The following is a 23,770-nucleotide window of genomic DNA, read 5'->3' on the forward strand; positions in this document are numbered from 1 at the left end:
ACCTTCCCTTAATAATACAAGGGGTCAGAGTCACCCCCCTATTCATAGTATAGGGGTCAGTGTCATCAACCATAATACAGGAGTCACCCCCCCTCCATAATACATGGGTCAGCGAAGGATGGAAACTTAAAACTTAAGATTTAATATTATGACATCACATATAGAAAAGATCCACACATTGTCTCACAAGTCCATGTCCCAGATGTTCCATTCAACCAACCTTGTAATGGTGAGGGATGGTGTGATCTTCCTGTGTGGAATCTCGGGAATACAGAGGACCTCCCCCTCCCATAGACTGCTGAGCTCCAATCAACATCTCTTCTTCTTCCTCTTTATTCTCAGCTTTGATGTATTTCAGTTCCTCTTCCTAAACCCCAAAGATGATAGAATATATGTGTAAAAAGGAACAAGAGATTACATAGAAGAATGTCCTCTCATAGCTTAGAATTCTGTTCTAGTTGCTCTGTCCCACCTACCTGATGATGGTGAGGGATGGTGTGACCTTCCTGTGTGGAATCCCGGGAATACAGAGGACGGGGATATCTCTCTGGTGGGTTCCCATTACTGGATCCATCTGTAGGAAACACACACACTGACTGAATACATTGTTTCTATGTGTTTATCAGATGATGGGGGATCTAGGTGGACCCTCCGTACTGCTCTCTCCTTTACAATAAAGTCTCCTCTTACCCGGTGATGTGAGGGGCGGCTGATTCTCCATCATGACGTCCTTGTAGAGATCCTTGTGTCCTTCTAAATACTCCCACTCCTCCATGGAGAAATAGACAGTGACATCCTGACACCTTATAGGAACCTGACACACACAATGATACAGTCACCATCCAGACACATCCCTTGTCTGTTACTGGATAATGTCCCAGAATTCCCAGCACCGCTCACCTCTCCTGTCAGCAGCTCCATCATCTTCTTGGTGACTTCTAGAATCTTCTGCATGTTGTGTCTCTCAGGTTTTAGGGAGTCACATGGAGGCACTGTGATGATCATACGATCACCTGACTTCAGAAGAGGAAATCTCTGTATTAGGAAGCCAATAGGAATATCAAGTTAGAATCTCAGAATCCTCCTCCCCTCTCTGGACAGGTCTGTTTTAATAATAGAGATAAGAGTGATGTCATGTGACCTCCCTGTATCCTCCTCACCTCTCCGGTCAGCAGGTAGATGATCTCCAGGGTGGGGTTTAGTATCTTCTCAGTCAAGTGACTCCGGCCCGCCTTAATCCTCATTGGTGGCATCATTTGATCTATACAGGTCTCCTTGTAGACAGATAATTTTGGGAAATTAAAGCAAGAATTAATCAGAAGGTATTGGTCACACAATAATAGGATGTGGATGTGAGGGGGGTAATAGGAGGGTTACTGTACATTTAAGAACTACTGACCCCATGTGAACACATTTAGTTTGAACTATTTAGTGTTTGTTACATTATCGAGGTCCCGGGACCCTCTTGGCCTGCCAGATCAGAAATCCCTTTTTCTCTGTTTGTTTTGTTTCTGAACTGGTTTTTAGATCTGCAGACAAGGAATCTTAAATAAGATCCTTCTTCTGTCTTCTTGATTTGCTCTGAGGCAGTGCTGTGAGGTCAATGTAGGGTCATCATGATGTCCAGGAAAAGGAACTTGCTGACTTTTGCCCGGAGTTCTGGGCTAATCCAGATAATTGGCAGAACTCCGACTGCAAGGCCCCAATCTCTGGCAGCCTGCTGACTGATAGGAGTGATGTCACTGTCACTCTCTGCAGTAAGAGAAGGGATTGGATTGGATAGCAGGAGGATGGTGTTGGTGAAGTAGAGGACTGGGGAAGGATGGTTTGTTCGCATCCCTCCAATGGCAGCCCAGTGTGGGTAGGAGGAGGACAGCAGGGGGTGAGGGGTTTGTTCACTTAGTAGCCAAGTATACTGTAGTATCCAGGACCTTGTACAGAGTGGCGGTGGGATCCTGGTGTTCAGAATTCCAGTACCAGGCTCTGACACAGTCTATGTCAGGGGTAGGCAACCTCGGCCTTCCAGCTGTGGTGAAAATACAAATCCCATCATGCCTCTGCCTCTAGGAGTCATGCCTGTGATTGTCAGGGTCTTGCAATCTCTCATGGGACTTGTAGTTTCAAAACAGCTGGAGGGCCGAGGTTGCCTACCCCTGGGAAGGTATTGGACGGCTCCCTCAGATCCACAACATGGGCCTGCTAAGCGAGTCTGTGTAAACAGATCCTCTAACAACGGGTGCTTACCCAGGGTGAAGGACTTCCCTTCTTCATTCCACTTGGTATCCTGGAACATATTACTTCACCAGTAACATGAGAAGAAGGTGAAGGGTGCCTTCATTTCCAGACAGGGGTTCTGTAAGAAGGTCTGAAAAGTGCAGATAGGAGGACCATCATAGACCCTCCCTACCATAGAGGCCCCCTGAGCCCTACATCCTCCTCTTCCCTAACCCCTCAGAGTCCTTCAGAATCACCATCATCTCAGAGGCCCCCAGAGTCTTTAGTCTATTACCCCTCACAGCCTCTCAGGACCATATTACTAGAATTTACATTCAAAATGAAGACAAAGTTTTGTCCCCGTAAGTGGGGGAATGTTCTGACCCCGAAGTGGTTAATCTACATTTCCTAACTATATATGTGGGTAGGTGGGGGGGTTACTGGGTGTAAATAGAAAATAAGATCTTATTACCTCCTCTGCTGTAAAGTTCCAACGGCTCTTCTCTACTTCTTCCCACCCCACCTCTAACCCACAACTTCCTATCTGCATTTAAAATCTCTTCCTGTCTTCCTGTCTCGGTAGAAGAACTGCAGCCCCGATAAACGTCTCATAGTGTGAACACGCTCTTGTACTCTCATCTCCTATAGAAATATAGAAATATATTAATGTCCAATCCAGCCTTTCTCAGCCAGTGTGTAAGCGGGGGAATTAGCGTGGCTGTATTATTGAGAGAAACACACTGTGTGGTATTGTAAATTAAGTAACATTAATTGCCAGATAAGCAGCAGTGGAAAATTATATTTACAAAAGTTGAGTAAACTGTTCTCTTGTTAGCATATAAGGCACAGATTCCCAGTACGTTCACCAAAGATACAGGATGCAGCTCAGTAAACTGGCACTATAGTTATTATTCCTCTCTTCAGGCACATCAGTGGTATACAAAACAGATACTGTTTACTTGCCATAGGCTGGTGTCCATAAGCAGGTTCCACCGATGCAGCAGAGATGATTTAACAGGAAGATACACTCTCCCTGGTGATCTTCTATAGCAAGCACAGCAGCAGTGCTGATATGCAGGACTCCTGAGGATCCCTGTTCTGTCCCTGCACTCTCCCTGAGCAAGGCCTAGCTTTCCATTACAAGCAGTATATCTTTCCCTCACTAATTCCACACACATGTCTCTCCAAATGGTGGCTGGGCTCTGTCTTTTATATTTGAGCTAACAGAAAATAGTGGGCAAAATCTCGAGAGAACTTGTCCCCAATCGGAACATGAGGCTTCCCCAAGATGGCTGCTGGAGACAAGTTTAGGGAACAGCTACAACCTCAACAGGATTTCATAAAACAGCAAGAAAACACAAACAATGAAAATCTACATATGACATGACATTGCTGCATGAGAAAGTATGATGCAATTGTAGTTGTAGCAAGATCCCAGAGGGTGCCAGAGCCGAGATCCGTGATCTGCCTGCCGGGGGGGGCGGGGTGTCGGTGCCAGAGCCGCGATGCATGCGGGGGGGGTGCCAGAGCCGTGAACCGCATGTGGGGGTTCTTCCGCAAACACCGCGAGTGTGTGTGTGTGTGTGTGGGGGGGGTGCGTTTGATGGGCACAATGGCTGCATATGATGGGCACAAGTGGCTGCGTTTGATGGGCACAATGGATGCGTTTGATGAGCACAATGGCTGCATATGATGGGCACAAGTGGCTGCATATGATGGGCACAAGTGGCTGCGTTTGATGGGCACAATGAATGCGTTTGATGGGCACAATGGCTGCATATGATGGGCACAAGTGGCTGCGTTTGATGGGCACAATGAATGCGTTTGATGGGCACAATGGCTGCATATGATGGGCACAAGTGGCTGCATATGATGGCCACAGTGGCTGCATATGATGGGCACACGTGGCTGCGTTTGATGGGCACAATGGCTGCATTTGATGGGCACAGTGATCCTGCAATTGATGGGGGGGGGGTCAGTATTTTTCAGTTTGCTTGCGCCCCCCAAAAATTTTGAGCACCAGCCGCCACTGGTCTGCACTAAGGGGGTCTATACTGATGGGGGGTTCTGCACTGAGGGTGTCTATAGTGATGGGAGGGTCTGTACTGAGAGAGGGGGTCTGTACTGAGAGTGTAGCTCCAGCCAAAAAATCTATTCTTAAGCTTTTTGGAAAATATAGGGAAGGATTATCATCCCTGTAACATTTGTTTTGCTGTCTGTGCTCCTCTTTAGAAGATTTCACCTCACTTTCTGTCCCAATGACAATTGGATTTTGAAAATGTGGGGTTTTTAGTGAAACAAGAAACTCTTACAGGAGAGAATTTCCCTCCTAGGGGTAGATTTCTCCTTACTTCCTGTTGTCTCATTCCGTTTGCAAGTAGGAGTCGTTTGTAAGTTGGATGTTTGAAAGTAGGGGCCTGCCCTATATACACTGCAGAAATTTGGGCCTTAGGTGTTGGTGTTGCCACAACACTGTAAGCCCTCACAGTTACTCTTGGTGGGTGCAGAAACGGGCCCTGCTGTGAAATATTAGATCAAGAATAGTAATTACATGTCCCTGTTAAACAGGGGCAGAAAAATTGGGCCTTTAGTGGTGGACGGTGTTGTGGTGTTGCCACAACACTGTAAGGCCTCACAGTTACTCTTGGTGGGTGCAGGAATGGGCCCTGCTGTGAAATATTAGTTTAAGAATTGTAATTACATGTCCCTGTTAAACAGGGGCAGAAAAATTGGACCTTAGGCACTGGTGCTGGTGCTACAACACTGCAACCCCTCAACAGATACTCTAGTTGAGCGCAGGAATGAGCCCTGCTGCAAAGTATTGCATCAAAAATTGTAATTACATGCCCCTATTAAACAGGGGCAGAAAAATTGGGCTTTAGGCACTGGTGCTGGTGCCACAACACTGCAACCCCTCACAGACACTCTAGTTGGAGCGCAGGAATGAGCCCTGCTGCAAAGTATTTTATCAAAAATTGTAATTACATGCCTCTGTTAAACAGGGGCAGAAAAATTGGGCCTTAGCCACTGGTGGCTGTGCCCAGAACCAAAAATGTTCTTACAAGCTATCAGCATGAACATTGAGGAGGAAAAGGATAGTCACTCAGCATAACAGGATAGTCACTCAGCATCAGCATAGGCAGTCTTGAAGGGATCTCACATTAAAAAAAATGTTTTTGGTTACATCAGCGTCAGGTGCTTGATAGCTGGTGATCTAAGACTGATTCATTTTTATAAAGGTCAGCCGATCGACCGATTTGGTGGACAGGCGCACCCTGTGATCGGTTGCAAAGCCTCTAGCAGCACTGAATGTGCGTTCCGAAAGAACGCTGGATGCAGGACAGGCCAGTAGCTCAATTGCATACTGTGCAAGCTCTGGCCAGTGATCCATCCTCAAGACCCAGTAACCCAGAGGATTTTCGGTGGGAAAGGTGTCAAAAGTCTGATCTTGCCCCTAGGTATTCCTGCACCATGTAAATCAGATGCTGGCGATAGTTGCTGGAACCGATCATACCTTGGGGCTGCGGAGTAAAAAATTGTCTAAACGCATCGGTCAGATGGCCACCTTCTCCACCGCTCCTTCTGTGACTGACCGAAGCCTCAGCAACACATTGTCCAGGAGGACTAGGAAATTGTAACCTCCCAAGCTCTGGAAACACTTTGCAAAAACCTTTCTGCAAGGCCTCCAGAAGATGTTTCATCCTCTGCTCCCTTTGCAATGGTAAGATAAGGTCCGCGACCTTACCCTTGTAACGTGGATCAAGGAGTGTTGCCAGCCAGTAATGATCCCTCTCCTTGATACCACGAATACGAGGATCCTTCTGCAGGCTTTGCAGGATCAGGGAGGCCATGCAGCGTAGGTTTGCTGAGGCATTTGGTCCGGAGTCCTCTGGGTCACTAAGGACGACATGATCCGCAGCCACCTCCTCCCAACCACTTACAAGTTCATGGGTTTCTTCGGACTGTAAATGATCCCTTGAAGACTGCTGCTGATGCTGAGTGCTAGGCTCCACCTCTATGCTGACACAGTCCTCCTCCTCCTGTGTGATCGGTGGGCACGCAGGAACACTGTCTGGATAAAGGGGGCCTTGAGAGGTAAAGAAGTCCTCGTCTTCCTGCCCTGTCCATTATTCCATGCAGCGTGTGCTCCAACAGGTGGACAAGAGGGACAGTGTCACTGATGCATGCACTGTCACTGCTCACCATTCTCGTGGCATTCTCAAATGGTGACAGGACAGTGCATACATCCCTGATCATGGCCCACTGGCGTGGGGAAAAAACCAAGCTCCCCTGACCCTGTCCTGGTGCCATAGTTGTAAAGGTACTCATTGATGGCCCTCTGCTGCGTGTGCAGCCGCTGCAGCATGGTCAACATTGAGTTCCACCTGATGGGCATGTCACAGATTAGGCGGTTCTTGGGCGGGTTAAATTCCTTTTGGAGGTCAGCCAGCCGAGCACTGGCATTATATGACCGGCGGAAATGCACACAGACTTTCCTGGCCTACCTCAGGACATCCTGTAAGCCCGGGTACCTGCCCAAGAATCACTGCACCACCAAGTTAAGGAAGTGAGCCAAACAGGGCACATGGGTCAGTTGTCCCTGTCGGACGGCGGAGAGGAGGTTGGTGCCATTGTTGCTAACCACCATTCCTGGCTTAAGCTGGTGTGGCGTCAACCACCTCTGAACCTGCCCCTGCCGAGCTGACAGAATCTCTGCCCCAGTGTGGCTCCTGTCCCCCAAGCACACCAGCTCAAGCACCGCATGGCATCTTTTTGCCTGCGTGCTTGCGTAGCCCCTTGAACGCCTACGGAGCACTGCTGGTTCTGAGGACAAATCAGCACAGGAAGAGGCCATGGAGGAAGAATAAAAGGAGGGGGTGGAGGAGAGAGGTGTGGCAGAATCACCACTAGTAGAATTTTGGAGGCGTGGTGGCAGAACAACCTCCACTACTGCACCCTGTCCTGCATCCTTCCCAGCTGCCAGCAGAGTCACCCAGTGCACGGTGAAAGATAATGTCCCTGTCCATGCCTGCTGGACCATGAGTCAGCAATAATATGCACCTTACCGCTGACCGCCCTGTCCAGCGAGGCATAGACATTGCCTTCCACATGCCGGTAGAGAGCCGGAATCGCCTTCCGTGAAAAAAAGTGGCATTTGGGAACTTGCCAATGAGGTACCGCACATTCCACAAACTCACGGAATTATTATTGAGTCAGCAATAATATGCACCTTACCACTGACCGCCCTGTCCAGTGAGGCATAGACATTGCCTTCCACATGCCGGTAGAGAGCCGGAATCGCCTTCCGTGAAAAAAAGTGGCGTTTGGGAACCTGCCAATGAGGTACCGCACATTCCACAAACTCACGGAAAGGGGCAGAGTCTACCAACTGAAAAGGCAGCAGTTGAAGTGCTAGCAATTTAGCCAAGCTAGCATTCAACCGCTGGGCATATGGATGGATGGGAGCAAACTTCTTTTGTCGGTGGAGCAACTGGGGTAGGGAAATCTGCCTGCTAGAATCAGACGTTGATGTACCGATAGCAGATTGCCCGCAAGTACTTGGCAGTGGCACACCTAATTCTACACCTTCATTCCTCTCAGTGCAGGTTTCTGAGAGGACTGAAGGTATAGTGGGGTTGGAGATCCCAGCTGATGAGGAGGAGCAAGGAGCGGTCCGCCTTGTTCTTTGGTGTGTGTCTTTTAGGTAGTGTTGCTAACAGGCTGCATGGGAGCTCGACATATGTCTGATTAAGCATGTGGTGCCCAAGCGCTTGCTGTCTAGTCCGCGCTTGATACGCTTCAGACATTGGTTGCAAATAGCAATGGTGCGATATGCTGCACACGTTTCAAAAAAGGCCCACACCGAAGAACCTTTGGAATAATGCTCAGAGTCACCAGCGCCCTGCACTTGCGGTGCTCTGCAGTGTGATGCAGTCGGTTGGCTGCCCTTAAGCTGGCCCCTGGAGGGCATCCTGCCTCATTGGTGTTGTGCCTCCTCCTCCTCCGCCCTCTTATCAGGCACCCACATAGAGTCAGTGAGCTCATCATCCCCTCCCTCCTCATCACTGGAGCAAACCTGGCAGTCTGCTGCAGCTGGGGGAACATGACTGCCAGTTTGTTGTCCTTCTTGGGCAACCCCTCTCTCTGGGCTCATGTTACTGCCTTCCTTAAGCTGGGTACCATCATCGGAGCCTTCAAAACACTACGCATCCTCCTGTAGCATGTACCCGGCACTGTGGTCAAACAGTTCGGGGGACTCCTCCGGTGGGGCTAAGGAAGGAGTAACTGATGATAACCTCGAGTCCAAGGAATAGGCCGCTTTGGCACCTGCATTGGCAGCCAAGGTAGCCTGGGTGACAGAGGATGAGGGTGGCTTGGTCATCCACTCTACCAATTCTTCGGCATGTTGTGGCTTAACGCGGCCAGCTGCCGAGAAAAAGCACAAGCAAGCCCCACGGCTGATGAGGATGCACTGTGTCCATGACCAGCACTGTTGCATCTAGACACAGAGCCTGCTTGCCCTCTTTTATTGGCCTGTGACTGTCTGCCTTTCCTTGTTGGCCTTCCAGACATACTGTCTTTGATGTATTGGAATAGGTACACAAGGAATGGCCTGTAGTGAGATGTAGCTGCACAAAGCTGGGATGTATATATACACTGATTATACTGCAGCTAGCTGAATCACCTGCCTGCCTGTAGTATTATTAGGAAGAAAACAACAGGAATTGTCTGCAGTGAGCTTTAGCTGCACACTGTGCCCAGTATACAGTACACTAATATACTGCAGCTAGCTGAATCAACTGCCTGCCTGTGGTATTATTAGGAAGAGAACAACAGCAATTGTCTGCAGTTAGCTTTAGTTGCATACTGTGCACAGGATACAGTACACTGACTGAAAATACTGCAGCTGCCTGCCTGAGGTATTATTAGGAAGAGAAAACCAGCAATTGGCTGCAGTTAGCTTTAGTTGCACACTGTGCACAGGATACAGTACACTGACTGAAAATACTGCAGCTGCCTGCCTGAGGTATTATTAGCAAGAGAACACCAGTAATTGTCTGCAGTTAGCTTTAGTTGCACACTGTGCACAGGATACAGTACACTGATTGAAAATACTGCAGCTGCCTGCCTGAGGTATTGTTAGGAAGAGAACACCAGCAATTGGCTACAAATAGCTTTAGTTGCACACTGTGCACAGGATACAGTACACTGACTGAAAATACTGCAGCTGCCTGCCTGAGGTAATATTAGGAAGAGAACACCAGCAATTGGCTGCAGTTAGCTTTAGTTGCACACTGTGCACAGGATATAGTACACTGACTGAAAATACTGCAGCTGCCTGCCTGAGGTATTATTAGGAAGAGAACACCAGCAATTGGTTGCAGTTAGCTTTAGTTGCACACTGTGCACAGGATACAGTAAACTGAAAATACTGCAGCTGCCTGCCTGAGGTATTATTAGGAAGAAAACACCAGCAATTGGCTGCAGTTAGCTTTAGTTGCACACTGTGCACAGAATACAGTACACTGACTGAAAATACTGCAGCTGCCTGCCTGTAAGTATATTAGGAAGAGAATAACAGGAACGGATCTAGCTAAACTGAATACAGTGTATATATATATATATATATATATATATATATACACACAACACCTGGGATGCATATATATACACAATACACTGACTGCAGCTAACTGACTCGCCTGCCTACTCTATCTAACTCAAATGAAATGACACTGTCTCTCTCTCTCTCTCTAAGCACGCCGGAACACACTGCACAAGGCCAACTTCCAGGCGGCCTTATATAGTGTGGGGTGTGTACTAAATCCCCTGAGGCATAGTTGGCCAAAGCCACCCTGCCTTTGGCCAATTATGGCTCTCCGTTCTTGCCACGCTGTGATTGGCCAAAGCATACGGGTCATAGTGCATGCTTGGCCAATCATCAGCCAGCAATGCACTGCGATGCCGCAGTGAATTATGGGCCGTGACGCGCCACTCGAATTTGGCGCGAACGGCCCATAATGTTCGCAATTAGACGAACGGTCGAACGTCCGAAGTTCGACTTGAACTCAAAGCTCATTCCTAGTTTTCAGCAGAGTTGAACCTATTGCTATCTCTGCTAAATACTAGTGCAAACTCACCACCATTTACTGTCCAGCCAGGTTGTATTAAAGTCATAATTTGTCCAATGAATTGTGACAAATAATTCAGCTTTTTTTTCCAGATAGGCTAAATGTTGTGTGCCTGAAATAGGGATTGAATCAGATATAGATGTTGGTGGAGAGGATCTTTGGCAGAGAGAATTTTCTCCAATGATTTAGAATTGGCTCCCTTTTGCCTGGTCTCACCATAGCTACAGGTGAAGGTATTCCCCTGTGGGGTACTCATGGAGTTGGGTGCAGGAGATAGGGTAAGTGTCTAGAAGGAGCATGCTGTAACCCAGGTGTAGACCGTCCTGCAATAAATCCTAGTGGGAAAAGGGTGGTAGGAAGCCCCTGAGTACCTTGTAAAAGTTCTAGATGGAAGTGGGGTAAAGGGTGCAACCAGTGGTGAGATATAGAACCTGGTCATCCACCTTAGACTGAGCGCTGAGTGGTTCAATTTCAGGGCCAAATTTGAAAAGTTTACACCGTAAAGTGAATACATTCAAATCAAAGCCCCGTTTGTACAGTAACATATGGAGTACAGTATCTCCTCCTCATTTGTTGGGAACATGACAATATATTGAGGAAGGAAGATGGACCTTTTCATATGGTGTACAGTATCTCCTCCTCCTCATTTGTTGGGAACATGACGTTATATTGAGGAAGGAAGATGGACCTTTCATATGGTATACAGTATCTCCACCTCATTTGTTGGGAACATGACGTTATATTGAGGAAGGAAGGTGGGCCTTTCATATGGTGTACATTATTTCCTCCTCATTTGTTCGGCACATGACTTTATATTGAGGAAGAAAGATTGACCTTTCATATGGTGTACAGTATCTCCTCCTCATTTGTTGGGAACATGACAATATATTGAGGAATGGTGAGGGACCTTTCATATGGTGTACAGTATCTCCTCCTCAGTTGTTGGGAACATGACGTTATATTGAGGAATGGAGATGGACCTTTCATATGGTGTACAGTATCTCCTCCTCATTTGTTGGGAACATGACATTATATTGAGGAATGGAGATGGACCTTTCATATGGTGTACAGTATCTCCTCCTCATTTGTTGGGAACATGACATTATATTGAGGAATGGAGATGGACCTCTCATATGGTGTACAGTATCTCCTCCTCATTTGTTGGGAACATGACATTATATTGAGGAATGGAGATGGACCTTTCATATGGTGTACAGTATCTCCTCCTCATTTGTTGGGAACACAACGTTAAATTGAGGAATTGAGATGGACCTTTCATATGATGTTCAGTATCTCCTTGGGAACGCATATTTAGACCTGAGTACTTGCAGGGCCAGAACTAAAGGTGAGCGCATAAGAGAAAAGGTGATGGCAGATACTGAACACAGATTTATGAACTGTTTATCCAGATGCATGGTTTGTACACGTGGTGAATTATGGATGACTAAGAAGTGCATTTTAGAACAAAGCAAATATTAGAGACTGGTTCATTTGTTTATTAAGTTTATTAGTTTTTTTTTAACAAGAAAATTAAGTTTATTAGTTGATAAGCACAGTATATAACAAGAATTTGTGTGTATATATCACCATAGAACACCTGGAAGGTGGTATTTGTTGTTTTTTTGGTAATAGCAGGTGCAGCAAAACTTCTATTTTATTCATGCTTTGTGGGAACGTTTCATCCATGTCTTTGGTGATCTCTGATGTCCTTATGAACTGTTTCTTACATGATGAAGATCAGCCATGGAATATATCTGAGGTGTATATCAGGGTGTGCTTCTTCCCCACATGAGAGCTGTGATGTCCAGCAGAATTCATGTAGAAGACATTTCCCACCTCAAGGCACTAATACACCTCGAGGATTGTGTGGGACCCCTGATGTACAGGAAGACAGGACTTCAGTGTGGAACAATTCACTCACTCAGGACAGGAATATGGCTTCTCCCCCCGTGTGAGATCTCTGATGTCTGTAAAGATGTGACTTAACTGAAAAACATTTCCCACACTCAGGACAGGAATACGGCTTCTCCCCCCGTGCGACTCCTTTGATGTTTGACAAGATCTGATTTTTTTACAAAACATTTCCCACATTCAGGACAGGAATACGCTTCTCCCCGGTGTGAGTCCTTTGATGTTTGACAAGATCAGAATTGTTTAGAAAACATTTTCCACACTCAGAACAGGAATGCGGCGGCTTCTCCCCCGTATGAGATCTCTGATGTCTGTAAAGATTTGACTTACCTGAAAAACATTTCCCACACTCAGGACAAGAATGCGGCTTCTCCCCCGTATGAGATCTCTGATGTCTTTCAAGATTTGACTTACGAGAAAAACATTTCCCACACTCAGGACAAGAATTCGGCTTCTCCCCCGTGTGAGTCCTTTGATGTTTGACAAGATCAGATTTTTCTACAAAACGTTTCCCACTCTCAGGATGGGGATATGGCTTCTCCCCCGTGTGAGTCCTTTGATGTATGACAAGATCAGATTTTTTTACAAAACATTTCCCACACTCAGTACAGGAAAGGGGCTTCTGTCCCGTGTGAGATCTCTGATGTCTGTAAACAGAGGACTTGTCTGAAAACTGCTTGCTGCACTCAGGACAGGAAAATGGCTTCTCCCCCGTGTGAGACCTTTGATGTCTGTAAAGATGTGACTTCACTGAATAACATTTCCCGCACTCAAGACAGCAATGCGGCTTCTCACCTGTGTGCGATCTCCGATGTCTGTAAAGAGAGGACTTGTCTGAAAACTGTTTGCTGCACTCAGGACAGGAAAATGGCTTCTCCCCCGTGTGAGACCTTTGATGTGTAAGAAGACATGATTTTTCTGCAAAACATTTCCCACACTCAGAACAGGAATACGGCTTCTCTCCTGTGTGAGACCTTCGATGTTTGCGAAGATTTGACATATTTACAAAACATTTCCCGCACTCAGGACAGGAATATGGCTTCTCCCCCGTGTGAGACCTTTGATGTGTAAGAAGAGATGATTTTTCTAAAAAACATTTCCCACACTCAGAACAGGAATACGGCTTCTCTCCTGTGTGAGACCTTCGATGTATGCGAAGATTTGACATATGTACAAAACATTTCCCGCACTCAGGGCAGGAATATGGTTTCTCCCCAGTGTGAGACCTCTGATGATTGACAAGACCTGATTTTTCTATAAAACTTTTCCCGCACTCAGGGCAGCAATGAGGTTTCTCTCCTGTGTGCAACATCTGATGGATTTTGAGACGGGATTTCTTTGAAAAACACTTCCCACACTCAGGACAGGAAAATCTCTTATCTGTTGGAAGGATGGAACTGTCCCTCACAGTCTGAGGTTCCTCAGGATAAGAGGAATACGATGGTCCGGCACCGTCCCTCACAGTCTGAGGTTCCTCAGGATAAGAGGAATACGATGGTCCGGCACTGTCCCGCACAGTCTGAGGTTCCTCAGGATAAGAGGAATACGATGGTCCGGCACCGTCCCGCACAGTCTGAGGTTCCTCAGGATAAGAGGAATACGATGGTCCGGCACCGTCCCGCACAGTCTGAGGTTCCTCAGGATAAGAGGAATACGATGGTCTGGCACCGTCCCGCACAGTCTGAGGTTCCTCAGGATAAGAGGAATACGATGGTCCATCTACACTGTGTGGTTCCGGATGGACATTTGAGGTAGCCGGGTTTTCTCCTGGACTATACTGTGTGATGTCCTCATCTTCTACTTTACAGTCTGGAGACAAAGTGAGACAATCCTCTGAGGTTTTCCTCATCTCCCGTCCATCTACTAAAATAGAAATAAAAAGATTATTACTAGACATGAGCAGATTGGTTCCCCTAAACCAGGACTCCGCCCACATCAGGCAGCTTTGTCTCTGAGGATCTTACAATTCCCCCCTCAAGGTAACTAGTAAATGAGTCCTCTGATCTCCTACCAGTTCATTTCTTTCCTATATTTTTGGGTAGCGCTACACTGACTTATCCCATTTGTATCATTAGGTAGGTGGGGTGGAATCACCTATATGGTGTTAGCTTGCAACCCAGTTTGGTTATTTGGGTGACTGCACAGATTGATTTTTTGTTTTTTAACCAATGAGAACTGTCCTTTAAAGGAGAGGATTATAGGACGAGTGTCCACACCCCCTCTATCACTCATCACTCTATCACTTTCCAACACAAGAAATCCCGCACTTCCTTATTTAGTCCATGATTTAGTCATGTATAACAGCGGAGCTGAGCCCCACCAGAGGTCAGAGAGTGAGGATGGGGGGAGAACAACCAAGATGAAGACTGGACTGATCCTGAAGACCACCATCATTGGGTTATTGACTCCTCCCTCATTATGACTTTATGTTTAGGGTCCAAAGAGTGAGGATGTTATCACATTATTATCATCATGTAAAATCAAATCATCAGATATAAAATGTCCAGCTGGTAGAAAATGGGTGTAACAAAAGAGAATAGATAATTTGTTTATATATAGCAGTGTATAGAGGGCAGAGTGCAAAAGTCAGGACTATGTAATGTACAGCATACTGTATAAGATACAACAGATAGGACTATATAGTATCAGAATTATGTAATGTACAACATAGAGTATATAGTGCAGGAGCAAGGAGTATGTAATGTACAACAAAGTTATATAGTGCAGGGGTCAGGGGTATGTAATGTTTAACATAGAGTATGCTGTATAGTGAAGGTGTTAGGAATATGGAAAGTGCAATATAAATTATATAGTGTATGCATTTACTTTTAATGACCCACCTGTGCTGATCGCTGTAGGAGTGTCCTCCTCTCTAAACATTCCATCCTCCTCCATAGACTGCTGATCATCTCTCACATACATCTCTTCTTCTTCTGCTTTACCCTCAATTTTTACATCTATCAGATCTTCAACCTAAACCAAGAGAATGATAGAAAATTAAAATGTAATATTATGAAATCGCATATAGAAAAGATCCACACATCGTCTCACAAGACCATGTCCCAGATGTTCCGTTCAACTAACCTTGTAATGGTGAGGGATGGTGTGATCTACCTGTGTGGAATCCCAGGAATACAGAGGACCTCCCCCTCCAATAGACTGCTGAGCTCCACTCATTGACATCTCTTCTTCTTCCTCTTTAATCTCAGCTTTGATGTCTTTCAGTTCCTCATCCTAAACCCCAAAGATGATAGAATATATGTGTAAAATGGAACAAGAGATTACATAGAAGAATGTCTTCTCATAGCTTAGAATTCTGTTCTAGTTGCTCAGTCCCACCTACCTGATGATGATGAGGGATGGTGTGACCTTCCTGTGTGGAATCCCGGGAATACAGAGGACGGGGACATCTCTCTGGTGGGTTCCCATTACTGGATCCATCTGTAGGAAACACACACACTGACTGAATACATTGTTTCTATGTGTTTATCAGATGATGGGGGATCTAGGTGGACCCTCCGTACTGCTCTCTCCTTTACAATAAAGTCTCCTCTTACCCGGTGAAGTGAGGGGCGGCTGATTCTCCATCATGACGTCCTTGTAGAGATCCTTGTGTCCTTCTAAATACTCCCACTCCTCCATGGAGAAATAGACAGTGACATCCTGACACCTTATAGGAACCTGACACACACAATGATACAGTCACCATCCAGACACATCCCTTGTCTGTTACTGGATAATGTCCCAGAATTCCCGGCACCGCTCACCTCTCCCATCAACAGCTCCGTCATCTTCTTGGTGACTTCTAGAATCTTTTGCATGTTGTGTCTTTCAGGTTTTAGGGAGCCACATGGAGGCACTATGATGGTCATATGATCACCTGACTTCACAAGAGGAAATCTCTGTATTGAGAAACCAATAGGAATATCATGTTAGAATCCAAGAATCCTCCTCACCTCTCTGGTCAGGTCTGTGTTTTATTATTAGAGATAAGAGTGATGTCATGTGACCTCCCAGAATCCTCCTCACCTCTCCAGTCAGGTCTGTGTTTTATTAATAGAGATAAGAGTGATGTCATGTGACCTCCCAGAATCCTCCTCACCTCTCCGGTCAGGTCTGTGTTTTATTAATAGAGATAAGAGTGATGTCATGTGACTTCCCAGAATCCTCCTCACCTCTCCGGTCAGGTCTGTGTTTTATTAATAGAGATAAGAGTGATGTCATGTGACCTCCCAGAATCCTCCTCACCTCTCCGGTCAGGTCTGTGTTTTATTAATAGAGATAAGAGTGATGTCATGTGACCTCCCAGAATCCTCCTCACCTCTCCAGTCAGCAGGTAGATGATCTCCAGGGTTAGATTTAGTATCTTCTCAGTCATGTGACTCCGGTCCTCCTCCATCCTCATCGGTGCCGTCATTTGATCTTTACAGGTTTCCTTGTAGACGGATAACTTTGGGAAATGAAAGTAAGAATCATATGGATGGTAATGGTCACTCAATAATATTATGTGGATGTGGGGGGCGGGGTAATACGAGGGTTGCTGTACATTTAGGAACTACTGACCCCATGTGAACACGTTTAATTTGAACTATTTTGTGTTTTTTACACTTTCGAGGTCCCAGGAACCTCTTGGTCCACTGGATCGGAAATTCTCTTTTCTCTGTTGGGTTTGTTTTATTTCTGAACTGGTTTTGATTCATTTTAGATCTGCAAAGAATAATAAATACGATCCTTTTTCTGTCTTTTTGATTTGCTCTGAGGCAGTGCTGTGAAATCAATGTAGGGTCATCATGATGTCCAGGAAGGGAAACTTGCTGGCTTTTGGCCGGAGTTCTGGGCTAATCAGGACAATTGGCAAAATTCAGACTGCAAGCCTCCAATCTCCTGCTGACTGATAGGAGTGATGTCACTCTCTGCAGGAAGAGAAGGGATTGGATTGGATTGCAGGAGGATGCTGTTGGTGAAGTAGAGGGCTGGGGGGGGAAATTTTGTTTTCATCCCTTCAATGGTAGCCCAGTGTGGGTAGGAGAAGTGCAGCTAGGGGTTTGTTCTTAGTTGTCAAGTATACTGTAGTATCCAGGACCTTGTACAGAGTGGCGGTGGGCTCCTGGTGTTCTGAATTCCAGTACCAGGCTCTGACACAGTCTATGTCATTAGAAGGTATTGGACGGCTCCCTCAGACCCACAACATGAGCCTGCTAAGTGAGTCTGTGCAAACAGATCCTCTAACAACGAGTGCGTACCCAGGGTGAAGGACTTGCCTTCTTAGTTCCACTTGGTATCCTGGAACATATTACTTCACCAGTAACATGGGAAGAAGGTAAAGGCTGCCTTCATTTCCGGGCAGGGGTTCTGTAAGGAGGTCTGAAAAGTGCAGGCAGGAGGACCATCATAGACCAAGAGCCCCCTCCCTATCTTAGAGGCTCCCTGAGCCCTACAACAATAAAAACCCTTAGCGCAACTGGAAAAAAGCTGAATACTCTAATATTCCTTAAAATCCGTCAGGAGAGAGTCTATACACTTGGCCAGGCTGCAGCTCTTCTATAGAGATTATTCGGTTTTTCTTTGACAACGAAGGCGGCTAAGCTCCGAAACATGTCACTGCCTACCGTTTGATGTCACTTCCGCCCTAATGTTTCCCTGGCTCCAGCCTGACACCGGTTTGCATCCCAGCATGGTTAAGGGTCGTTTTCACAGGGGCACCAGCTTGTTCAATCCACCACATGGAGCTGTCAATGGGATCTTCTCCTTCCATCCCTCTCTCTCCACCTATAGCAGGACACCCGGACATCGGCATCATCTGTGACAGCCACGGACTCTCTGTTTTGCTTTCACTGAACCTCCACCATGCCTTGGGAGCCAGACAACCGAGATACATGATGTGCCTGTGTTACCCCCCCCCCACATCTTGTGAGTGCATTCCTCTAATTTTATAACCAAATAAATTGATACACTTAGATGGCCGTGCCTTCTCCTTCTTCACTCCCCTGAGTCCTACAGCCTCCTCTTCCCTCAGAGCCCTGAAGCCTGACTAGGAGTCAGGACCTTGGAGTCCTTCAGAATCACCATCATCTCAGAGGCCCCCAGATTACTAGCCCTATTACCCCTCACTAGGGTGACCACATTTCCAAACTGCCATTCAGGGACACCCCCCCCCCCCCAAAAAAAGATGATTTTTGACAAAAAATTTTGCCGATTTTTGGGGCAGGGGCATACGAAATCAGCGGGCCTGTGTGCAAGATCAAAAGTGGGCCCTAGGCATCAAGAACAACAACAATATGGTGCGCAAAGCGTGTCGTAATGAACAGTGGACATGTCTTAAATTGCACTAAATATTGGCTTAAAGGGGGTGTTCTTAAAGAGAGTCTGAGATGACTTGTATAGTGCAGAATGTGGTAATGTTAAATAGGGAATGCAGAGTGTATGGCGGGGGGTAATATGTACAGGAGAGGAGTGCGGAGTGTATGGCGGGGGGTAATATGTACAGGAGAGGAGTGCGGAGTGTATGGCGGGGGGTAATATGTACAGGAGAGGAGTGCGGAGTGTATAGCGGTGGGTAATATGTACAGGAGAGGAGTGCGGAATGTATGGCGGTGGGTAATATGTACAGGAGAGGAGTGCGGAATGTATGGCGGTGGGTAATATGTACAGGAGAGGAGTGTGGAATGTATGGCGGGGGGTAATATGTACAGGAGAGGAGTGTGGAATGTATGGCGGTGGGTAATATGTACAGGAGAGGAGTGCGGAATGTATGGCGGTGGGTAATATGTACAGGAGAGGAGTGCAGAGTGTATGGCGGGGGGTAATATGTACAGGAGAGGAGTGCGGAATGTATGGCGGTGGGTAATATGTACAGGAGAGGAGTGCGGAATGTATGGCGGTGGGTAATATGTACAGGAGAGGAGTGCAGAGTGTATGGCGGTGGGTAATATGTACAGGAGAGGAGTGCGGAATGTATGGCGGTGGGTAATATGTACAGGAGAGGAGTGTGGAGTGTATAATGGTGGGTAATATGTACAGGAGAGGAGTGCGGAATGTATGGCGGTGGGTAATATGTACAGGAGAGGAGTGCGGAATGTATGGCGGTGGGTAATATGTACAGGAGAGGAGTGCGGAATGTATGGCGGTGGGTAATATGTACAGGAGAGGAGTGCGGAATGTATGGCGGGGGGTAATATGTACAGGTGAGGAGTGTGGAGTGTATAATGGTGGGTAATATGTACAGGTGAGGAGTGTGGAATGTATGGCGGTGGGTAATATGTACAGGAGAGGAGTGCAGAGTGTATAATGGTGGGTAATATGTACAGGAGAGGAGTGCAGAGTGTATAATGGTGGGTAATATGTACAGGAGAGGAGTGCGGAATGTATAATGGTGGGTAATATGTACAGGTGAGGAGTGCGGAATGTATGGCGGTGGGTAATATGTACAGGAGAGGAGTGCGGAATGTATGGCGGTGGGTAATATGTACAGGAGAGGAGTGCGGAATGTATGGCGGTGGGTAATATGTACAGGAGAGGAGTGCAGAGTGTATGGCGGTGGGTAATATGTACAGGAGAGGAGTGCGGAATGTATGGCGGTGGGTAATATGTACAGGAGAGGAGTGCGGAATGTATGGCGGTGGGTAATATGTACAGGAGAGGAGTGCGGAATGTATGGCGGGGGGTAATATGTACAGGTGAGGAGTGTGGAGTGTATAATGGTGGGTAATATGTACAGGTGAGGAGTGTGGAATGTATGGCGGTGGGTAATATGTACAGGAGAGGAGTGCAGAGTGTATAATGGTGGGTAATATGTACAGGAGAGGAGTGCAGAGTGTATAATGGTGGGTAATATGTACAGGAGAGGAGTGCGGAATGTATAATGGTGGGTAATATGTACAGGTGAGGAGTGTGGAGTGTATGGCGGGGGGTAATATGTACAGGAGAGGAGTATGGAGTCTATGGCGGGGGGTAGTTAGTGGAGAGAGGAGGAAGAGGAGTGCAATATCACCTCCTGATAGTCTGTCAGCCACTGCTATACCACTTTGGTGGTGGGGCGCTCCGAAGGATGTAAGGGGGCACTCTGGAGGTTGTAAGGGGGGATGTAATGGGGCACTCTGGCGGTACTAACTTAGTCAGAGCCCCCTTACGTCCTCCGGGGTGCCCCCTTAGTGCCTCCTTACATCCTCCTCCAGAATTGCCCTGAATCTCTAGCAAAGTTCCCAGGATTCCAGACGGTACAATTGTCCCCTCAATAGCAGCCAGTTTGTCTTTGAAGATGGGGAAGGGGGCAAGTTGTCAAAGAAGAATACTTGCAGTGATTTTGGGGGATAAGAGCATGCTGTATGTGCTGGGGGGCACACTTTGGGAGGGGAGAGAAATTGTGCTGGAAGGGGGGTTAAATAAAAAATCTGACCCCCCCCCCAGCACAATTTCTCTCCCCTCCTAAAGTGTGCCCCCCAGCACATACAGCATGCTCTTATCCCCCAAAATCACTGCAAGTATTCTTTTTTGACAACTTGCCCCCTGTCTCTGTGTCTCCTTCTCCTGCAAGTGCCAAGCATTAATATTCTGTACAAACCTCAGATCAGCACGTCCCGTCCTGTTGAGTGCTGTGTCCATTCTACTCCCCCTCCTTCTCCTGTCTGTGACATCCGAGTAGAGGAAACGGGGGAGGGGACTTCAGTCGGTGTGTTAGTGTGAGGTGGGCAGGAGGAGGGGGGAGGAAGGGAGAGATGCCGTACACACTGTAATCACAGGCAGCGTGTGGGAAGGAACAGAAACACCCCACACAAGCTGCAAGCCAGTCACTCACTGGAGCCGGAGGAGAAAGAACCAGCAGTGACTCCCAGCAGCACTGGCGCGGAGGAGGAAGTGAAATCCTCCTCCGCTTTCAACGCTGGGCAGGGACGTCACTGGTTGCCAGATGCCAGGCGGCTCTAGCAACCAGTGATCAGGAGTAGGTAGAGGAGGTGGAAGCGGAGCCAGAGCCAGCGCTATAGCGGCTCGGTCCGCCCCCCGTTCCCAGATTGTCCGTTTCATTCCGGGACACTGTATTGTCCCGGAATGAAGGTGCCCGGGACCGGGGACAAAGATGTCAATTACGGGATAATCCCGGGCAATCCGGGACACGTGGGCACCCTACCCCTCACAGCCTCTCAGAAATATATTATTAGAATTCCCGTTCAAAATGAAGGCGATGATCCGGCCCAGTAAGTGGGGAAATGTTCTGAACCTGAAGGGGTTAATCTAGGTTTCCACACTATATATGTGTGTATCATCATCTGCTGGAGATAAAAGACATCACAGTGACTATGGAGGAAGAGGACGGACATTAAGGGAGGGGGGGGGGATTACTGGGTGCAAATAGAAAATAATATCTTATTACCTCCTCTGCTGTAAAGTTCCAGCAATGTCTCCTCTCTACTTCCTCCCAACTCACCTCTCACCCAGAACTTCCTGTCTGCACCCGACATCACTTCCTGCCTTCCATAGAGACTTCCTTTCGTGGTAGAAGTAAGAGCACCACCTTGTGGAGCTCAGAAGAACTGCAGCCCTGAGAAACATCTCATAGTGTGAACACGGCTTTGCGGCTTTGTGCTCTCATCTCCTCTCCCACCAAGAGGGAAAAAAATATATTACTGCCTAGCCCAGCCTTTCTCAGCCAGGGTTCTTCCAAATATCGCTTGGAGTTCTTTGAGAAATTAACAGTTTCTGCTTCTCAGTGGGGATCAGTGTCAAGTTTGGGTTGATCATAGGTGCCACCCAAATCCAAGCTGTTCACAGTTCATTAAATGGGCAAACTAAATGGTCATATACGGCCAGCGCACCCACTCACCTCCTGTTTGGAGCTAGTTTAGTCCTAGTTAGCCCTCCCTCTTCTCCCATGTTACCTCGGTCAGTGATAGTTTTTCATAGAGACAGGGCTTAGGAACGTCATTGTCTTCTTATGCCCCGTACACACGGTCGGACTTTGTTCGGACATTCCGACAACAAAATCCTAGGATTTTTTCCGACGGATGTTGGCTCAAACTTGTCTTGCATACACACGGTCACACAAAGTTGTCGGAAAATCCGATCGTTCTAAACGCGGTGACGTAAAACACGTACGTCGGGACTATAAACGGGGCAGTGGCCAATAGCTTTCATCTCTTTATTTATTCTGAGCATGCGTGGCACTTTGTCCGTCGGATTTGTGTACACACGATCGGAATTTCCGACAACGGATTTTGTTGTCGGAAAATTTTATCTCCTGCTCTCCAACTTTGTGTGTCGGAAAATCCGATGGAAAATGTCCGATGGAGCCCACACACGGTCGGAATTTCCGACAACACGCTCCGATCGGACATTTTCCATCGGAAAATCCGACCGTGTGTACGGGGCATTACTCTTTAAAAGACTGGAAAACCATCCTGTGTACTGCAATTGTCTGAAGTAAAATTGCGCTGGATTTAACTTCAGTGTCTTATTGAAGAGTAGGGATGGGCTGAACACCCCCCTGTTCGGTTCGCAGCAGAATTTCCGAACAGGGGAAATGTTCTAACCTGAACGACAAACCCCATTGTAGTCTATGGGAGCTGAACAGGAAAGATCAAAAGTGCTCATTTTGAAGGCTTATATGCAAGTAATTGGCCATAAAAGGGGTATGCGGGTCTGGGTACTGCCCTGGAGGAGATATATCAATAAAATAAAATAAAAGTTTTTTCAGGAGCAGTGATTTTAATTATGCTTAAAGTGCAACAATAAAAATGAAAAATTCCCTTAAATATGGTGCCTGGGGGTCCCCTTAATGTGCATGTAAAGTGGCACATCTGCATCATGCAAAAAACATGCTACAGCAAAAATGACATTTCTAAAGAAAAAAAAAAACGAGTCCCATCCCATTTAAAATGACTAGTGGCTATTGAAAAAATAAAGAAAAAATAGTGTTCCCCCTACCCCCCAGTCCATACAGGCCCTCCAGGTCTAGTATGGATTTTAAGGTGAACCACACACCAAATTAAAAAAAAATGGCATTTCTGCACTTTGACATTTCTTATATAGGCAGGGGGGGGGGGGGCCACCCGGCTATGTCACCCAGTGGCACCGCCCTCTTCTGATGTCACACACTGGTGCATGCTGGGCATGTGACGTCAGAAGGAGCGGTGCCATCGGGTGACATAGCCGGGGGGGCTTCTAAAAAAAGAGGGCTTCCAGATTCCGATAATCTCCCCACACGCAGACCCCGACAACCAAAGCCCAGGGTTGTCAGAAAGAGGTCCTTGTTCCCATGAACATGGGGACAATGTGCTTTGGGGTGGGTGGCACCCACCCATGTTGGGGGCATGTGGTCTGTCAGGCTGCATGCCTGGACAAAGGTCTGGTGTGGATTTTGGGGGGACCCTACGCCATTTAAAAAAAAAACATTTTGGCATGGGGTTTCCCTTAAAACCCATATCAGACCTGAAGGGCCTGGCATGGACTGGGGGGGGGGTGTGTGCTTTTTTTTTCTTTATTTTTTTAACGGCACTTTTGTTCAGCTGTCAGCGGGAAAA

At 47.0% G+C, this 23,770-nt stretch overlaps 2 protein-coding genes across 2 annotated transcripts in view; both read right to left on the reverse strand.

The window, feature by feature from the left end:
• Window positions 1–835, reverse strand: part of LOC141105050 (uncharacterized) — a 126,092-nt gene extending 125,257 nt beyond the window's left edge. Inside the window, exons 1-3 of the mRNA XM_073594874.1 lie at window positions 691–835; window positions 477–574; window positions 221–367 (exon numbers count right to left, since the gene is read on the reverse strand). Coding sequence (XP_073450975.1) covers window positions 221–367; window positions 477–574; window positions 691–775 — 330 coding nt within the window. The 5' untranslated portion in view covers window positions 776–835. The remainder of the gene's footprint in view (window positions 1–220; window positions 368–476; window positions 575–690) is intronic.
• Window positions 836–11,843: 11,008 nt separating this feature from the next.
• The window catches only part of LOC141105171 (uncharacterized), a 28,011-nt gene continuing 16,084 nt past the window's right edge, over window positions 11,844–23,770 (reverse strand). Inside the window, exon 9 of the mRNA XM_073595062.1 lies at window positions 11,844–13,630. Within this exon, the coding sequence (XP_073451163.1) occupies window positions 12,418–13,630 (1,213 nt within the window). The 3' untranslated portion in view covers window positions 11,844–12,417. The remainder of the gene's footprint in view (window positions 13,631–23,770) is intronic.

Source organism: Aquarana catesbeiana, linkage group LG08 (genome assembly GCF_042186555.1).
Source record: "Aquarana catesbeiana isolate 2022-GZ linkage group LG08, ASM4218655v1, whole genome shotgun sequence".
In the NCBI taxonomy this organism is placed as follows: domain Eukaryota; kingdom Metazoa; phylum Chordata; class Amphibia; order Anura; family Ranidae; genus Aquarana; species Aquarana catesbeiana.